This window comes from Apium graveolens, chromosome 10, assembly GCF_009905375.1.
Source record: "Apium graveolens cultivar Ventura chromosome 10, ASM990537v1, whole genome shotgun sequence".
Taxonomy (NCBI): Eukaryota; Viridiplantae; Streptophyta; class Magnoliopsida; order Apiales; family Apiaceae; genus Apium; species Apium graveolens.
The window spans coordinates 122239662-122246313 of NC_133656.1; the positions used below are offsets into that span (position 1 = coordinate 122239662).

At 31.6% G+C, this 6652-nt stretch overlaps 1 protein-coding gene across 1 annotated transcript; it reads right to left on the minus strand.

Annotated features, from left to right (window-relative positions):
- Positions 1-3967: 3967 nt before the first annotated feature.
- On the minus strand, positions 3968-5770 carry LOC141690921 (uncharacterized). The gene is made up of 7 exons (XM_074495676.1): positions 5740-5770; positions 5372-5643; positions 5003-5283; positions 4743-4916; positions 4327-4434; positions 4142-4211; positions 3968-4066 (listed from the first exon to the last, which is right to left on the minus strand). The coding sequence occupies exons 1-7, from the start codon at positions 5768-5770 to the stop codon at positions 3968-3970; spliced, it is 1035 nt and encodes a 344-aa protein (XP_074351777.1).
- Between the last annotated feature and the right edge of the window lie 882 nt (positions 5771-6652).

The following is a 6652-nucleotide window of genomic DNA, read 5'->3' on the forward strand; positions in this document are numbered from 1 at the left end:
AAATTTGGATAAAAATGATCCTTTGCGGAAGAAGAATAAAAAATATGCTACAATGGAGCTTGAGGTATTTGATGGCCGTACTAAGGGTGAGACTTAACTTGATTCTTTATTACAAATAGATTTCGCTCCACCCAAAAATACTTTTTGCAAATTCAAGCCTAGGGGCTATGGGTTAGATCATCATTGGACCCACGTTTCAGTATTTTGGGACTACCGTATCGGGCATCTCATGATCTACGACAATGTATTGATGTCATGCATATCGAGAAGAATGTGTTTGAGAATTAAATTTACAAAATTATAAATGATCGAGTCAAGACGGAAGATAAAAATAAATCAAGGGCGGATTGCAAACATCTAAGGGTACGACCTGATCTGTGGATTGATGAAAATGGGAAAATTCCCAAAGCACCATATTATATTACTAGAACTCAACTTCGACTTTTGTATATTTGGATCTCTAAACTTAAACTTCCCGATGGATGCGTCTCGAATATATCTCATGGTATCAAATGGGATACTTTAAGAATTACTGTTTTCCAGTCGCATGATTGTCATATTTTCATGCAAAAGTTAATGCCTAATGCTTTTCTTGAACTTTTGCCATCTTATATTGTGGAAACTCTCACCGCCCTCTCAAATATTTTTCTTGATTTTTGCTCATCCGTTTTACTACCCGAAGATTTGTATATCTTGGAAAAATGTGTGGTGAGGACAATGTGTGTGCTCGAAACCATCTTTCCACCGGCTTTGTTTGACATTATGGAACACTTGTAAACTTGATTGAAGAACGTAGACTCGGAGGACCCGTTTACTATTGTTAGATGTACCCTTTTGAGCAATTTTTAAAGCATATAAAAGATAAGGTTGGAAAAAGAGCACGAGTGGAAGGTTCAATTGCAGATAGATATGTTAAGGAAGAAATGATTAATTTTTCTTCATTTTACTTTCGTTCTTCCATAAACACAGTTCATGACAAATATCAAAATATTTTGAGAAAATATAACTTTAAAAGTGGAAAGTCACTTTATAACAAAAGGAACTAGGAAAAAAATTGGAAAAGAAAATATTTATAATCAATAAAATCGTTTAGAAAATGAAGCAACGAAAATGTTCGAAGTTTGAGTTAGGTTTTATACTCAGAATTTATGGCTTGTTTAGGGTTATACATTTAAATTTTTTTCCTTGTGATCCAACCGTACAGATGATTAAATATATTGATTTTAGATATTTACGTAAAATATTATATTTTTTAAAATTAATCTCATATTTTTTATAACTAATTCAAAAAAAAATATTCAATGTCTACCAGTATTGGTAGGAAATGACCAAAAACAAAGAGAACGTGCATTTTCGTGTTTTTTATTGATCGTTTGTCACATTTTTGTTAAACAAACTCTAAAGACCTAAAGATGTATTGATTTTAATAGTGAAATTCAAAAACTTATTTGATTATATTTACATTCTCGTGTTTCCTTTACATTTAGATAAATTATAATTATTACAAAAAAAATTAATAAATATCGAAATCTTTTGATAAAATATAACTTTAAAAGTGGAAAGACATTTTATAGAGAAAGGAAACTAGGAAATATTTTTGAAAATAAAATATTTATAATCAATAAAATCATTTAGAAAACGAAACAGCGAAAATATTCGAAGTTTGAGTTAGGTTTTATACTCAGAATTTATGGCTTGTTTAGGGTTTTACATTTAAAAAAAAATCAATGACCCAAGCGTACGGATGATTAGATATATTGATTTTAGATATGTATATAAAATATTGGATTTTTTAAAATTAATCTCATATGTTTTTATAACTAATCTATAAAATAAAATGTTCAATGCCTACCAGTATTGGTAGGAAATGACCGAAAAAAGTGATTTATTTTTTAATGGGTATATCCTACCCGGTTTGGTAGTAAATGTGCCCAAATTTGGTAGGAAAAGGGGACACACTCAAATTAATAATTAAAATATTTTTATAAGAAATTTATTTAATAATTAATTTGAAAAATATTTGATTTAATATATATTATTGTTGCAAACCTTTTTCAAGCACTCTGTTGTCTTGGTGGTGAGTCCCTTGTTTCTTCTTTCGCAGCGGAGGGGTTCGATTCCCCTCTTGTTACCTTTTATTTCTATTGCGCTCAAAACCTACTAGATCAGTGATCAACACCTACCAAAGCCATTTCACCCAGCAGCCATTACTCCCTTCGTTTTTACACTAAAAACCCTCTTTGTTTTTACACCAAAACCCTCTTCATCATCATCATCTCATCCTCGTTTTTAGTACTTCGATCTGTAAGTCCCTTCTTCATTTTCTACCTGTCATCATCCCTTTTATTATACTCAATTCCTATTCGTTTTTGTTTAATTTTATATTATTATGTGTATTTGATCATATGTATGCATATATTGTGTATGTGTATCATCAATTTAATGTGTATTGTGTATGGTTATCATATGGGTGTTAATTTTAAGTAATTTTATTAAGCATTTGGTGCTTATCGGGTTTTTAGGCTATATACAGGGGAATTGCTCCATTATTTCCTACCAGGTTGAAATCTGGTAGGAATGGCTCCTGGTGGGGCCCAGATCTTGTGCACGCAAGCACCAAAACCCACCAATATTGATAAGAATATTGGTAGGAACTGCGAAAAATGATACCAAAATGACCCCACTACAAGAAATTTTCTTTGAGACGACGGTTGTTCACCGTTGTTTGACGTTAAAATTTTCCGTTGAATACCAAGCACTCGTCTGATATAAAGTAAGACAACGGTTTTTCAACCTTTGTTAGAACAAGATAGCACAACAGTTATGCAGGACTTGTTTCACTGCAGGACAAACAACAGAACTGAAAAGAAAAGCATTGTTGAAAACAAAGTAAAACAACTGTATTAGTTCTACACAACGACAAATTTGTGTTGACTAAGAGTAATTAATTTTTTCATAAAATTTTGTGTCTATTGCAGATAATGGTAATTTTAATTTCACTATTTTCTGAAAACATAACAACAGTTTTGAATAAAAGCCCTTGTTCCTAGATTCTTTGAGATAATGGCTTTTATATAGCACCTTTGTGTGGATAGTCTTAAAGAAACAATTTTGTTCAAATCAACTGTTATGTACATGCTTTTAAACAATTGCTTGAATATCGAGTAAGTGTTCACTCTTATCTCAAAACTATTCAAACAACATTATTTCAAATAGTCACATTGTTTTTTATATTTTGAGACAACATTTTATAATTTTTACCAGTTACTTAAATATTATTGACACAATGGTTTACAATTTTTACCTATTTGATTATCTAGCATAAGGGAACTGTTGATACTGCACTACTTAAGATGACTGTTGTTTAAATATGTACGGTACAATGGTTGTTTTTGCTTTGAATCACCATTAGCTGTTGAAGTGTAAAAATTTTTAATACAAATTCACATTTCATGCACATCACCTGCGAAAACTAAAACTAAAATTTATCCAACCACAAATCCACATAAAACTAAATCCATATCATTCAATCCATCAATCCGCAAACTATCGATCTACCAACACAATCCAATCCAACCAAATAAGAACTATATTCATAGAACTTAATACTTGACTACAATTTCAAGTAAAACCGAATAACTAAATGATCTGACCAAAGCATAAGTACTTCTACCAAGCATCCAATGTTTACTTAACATCTCACATCGCCAACTACATATATGAAAACTTGCACTTGACCAAATATTTATAAAGAAAAAGACCTGAATCCAGAACCTTAACTTGCATGGTTTTACATAAAATATTTTGCAAATTCAACACGAATCTTGTTTATGTCATCATCACCACACCGAGTTCGACCTACGCATCCACTGAAAAACCATCCAAAATTTTTGTAACTCACATGTGCTACTAACGTACGCGTAAATACCAAGTTGGTGAGAAAACCCAAAGAAAGTGAATTTCTTACCTAAGTAACAAAGTCAAGCTCTTTGTCATGAATTATTTCCTTCATGTACCCCGTAACGAACATGCCACACTCCTTGTTCCCCGTCTGCACTGGAACTCCCTGAAAAAAGTAAACACAAATTAAATTACAATTTCATAAAAGACAGAAATTAAAATTATGAGAAAGAATTATTACCGCCATATTCTCCCATAATACTTTATTCTTTGAAACCTTCTTCAGATCCTCCTTATACAGCTTAATGGTACTATAAACAAAAAAATATATATATGAACAAATTAACAAAATAGTGCAAAATATGTTTTGACAAAATAATTTATAAGTCAAGACTCGTATACACAAACTTTATAAGTTGTACTTACTTGTAGATAAAATCCACCCATTCCCCGTTTGCAATTCGTCGTTTAAGAGGGTCCATGTAATAGACCATCTCTGCTTCGGGTTTCACAACTGTCAACGTCCAGTGGTTCCTACAAAAATATGAACAAAGGTGCATAATAAATTGAACAAATATTAAATGTTAACAGTTCTAGCAAAGCTGACATAATGAGATTCACCTTCTAATAAAAATGAACCCTAAATTACCGTAAAAATTCAACTTACAATTTGCAAGAAATATTATCAAGTTCAAACTCAAAATTATACTCATGTATTTAAAATTTTTAACTTAAATTATCTTAAGAAATTAACTTAAAAATGGTCGTACATATGGTCATTTTAATCTCAAAAAATTATTTAAGAGAATGACTTATTAGCTAGCAATAGTATAAATACTCACACATTATTGTAAGGCATCAAAAAATATTGGCCTTTGTTAGCACCCTTGAAACGTGTAGCTAGTGCACGTGACCACTGTGTTGCAGTACCACATCCAATGGCACCAATCGTGCTAGGATCTATGAAGCTTATCATGCTCAACATCTTATTCTTTTTCACATATTCATTTGAGAAGCTACATATATTATTAGGTAGTAGTGAGTAAATATTCTGACTTTAATTCCGGAAAATGAATAAAGAATATTTAACACAAAAACTTACCGAATATGAAGGCACATGATAGACCCTGCCATTTCACCTCTAGAGCACACCGCATGTACATCTGATAAGAACATAGTTTTCTTCTTTGTCAAGCCAAAGGCTTGTTTACTCAACTCAAAAGAAAAAGTTTGACCATCACTCAAGGAATTCTTTGCCCATGTCCATAAGCGCTTCAATGCAGACGGATAATTTCCACCCATCTCAACAACCAACTCTGGTTCAACATCTTCAATAAATTTATATGACTTCTTCGATTTCTTGGCAAGACCTTTCTCGGTTCTCTAAAAAAATTGTATGTAAAAATAGTAAAAATAAACATGCTGAATAAATACATACTAAATATACTAAACATTCTAAAAAAGGTTTGACCTTTGGAGCAGAAAAGACATGAATAGTGCTATTATTTCCTCCTGCAATCAGGTCTCTTGGCCATGCAATAAAAGTTCCCATGGCCTTTTGCACACACACACTTTCATCACCAATAGGGAAGGGAATCTTAGCATTACCTTCAATGACTTGAGTAATTAACACTCTTGCATTCTTTTCTCCAAGTCTTACTCCATGGATAGTTTGCTCATGCCCATCAATAACTGGGACTTCATCAATTTTTGTGAAGGAAACAATGTTGTTCAATGATCCAACTACCAGTTTGCATAAAGAACTATCTAAAGCATCTTTCACGTCCTCATCAGCCACATTTTGATCATCCTCACCAGCCACCTTCTAATCATCCTCACCAGCCACCTTGTTATCATCCTCATGAGACATCTTGTTATCATCCTCCCAGACACCTTGTTATCGTACAGAAGATCTTCCCCCAAATCAACAAAAAAAAATCAATCATTTCCACTTTATGAACAACTCGCTCCTCTTCAATCGAAAATATCTTCCTTGTTAGATATATTTGATAATGTCATGACTAATATGATTTCTGTTTAGTTTTCAGATCTTACTTAACAGGACAAATCAGTACTTAACTGGAAATCAGTACATATACTGAAGTTAGAATTAAGATATCAGAACTTAAGTTGACAGAACTTAAGTTATCATGAGATATTTATCAGGAGATATTTATCAATTAAATGGACAACGGACATAACGAATCCAGAATAAATGTTAGTGTACGTCGGTTAGTCTTACACCCGATACATTAGGCTACATATAGGGGATGAATACATAAAGTTTGACATAAACACACATTTCTGTAGTACTTAGAGCCAGCCATGAGGAAAAACTCTTAGGTTGACAAATGGGGGCATCAAGAAAAAATAATTTTTACAGCCAGATTTTTTTTATATACTTGAAGGAATAAAAAAATTAAAAATATATGCAAAAAATAAATTTTAGGGGAAACTATTTTTAATTTTAATCAGAAAAGACCTTAAAAAATAAGATATCTTTAAACACTATACATATCTCATTTCCTATACTTCTTTTATTTATTGTTGGGCACAAAAAAAATAACTTCTCTTGGAACGTTATACAGCCAACCTGTTCCACTCGAAATCGGCTCGTTTATGATATAGCAAGGTTCAATTTCCCAATATTTCAAATATATATATTTCTTGATATTCTTGTTTGAACAAATAACTTATATAAATAAACATAAATTATAAAAAGTTTCTAAAATAAGAAATTATTAGTTAATGA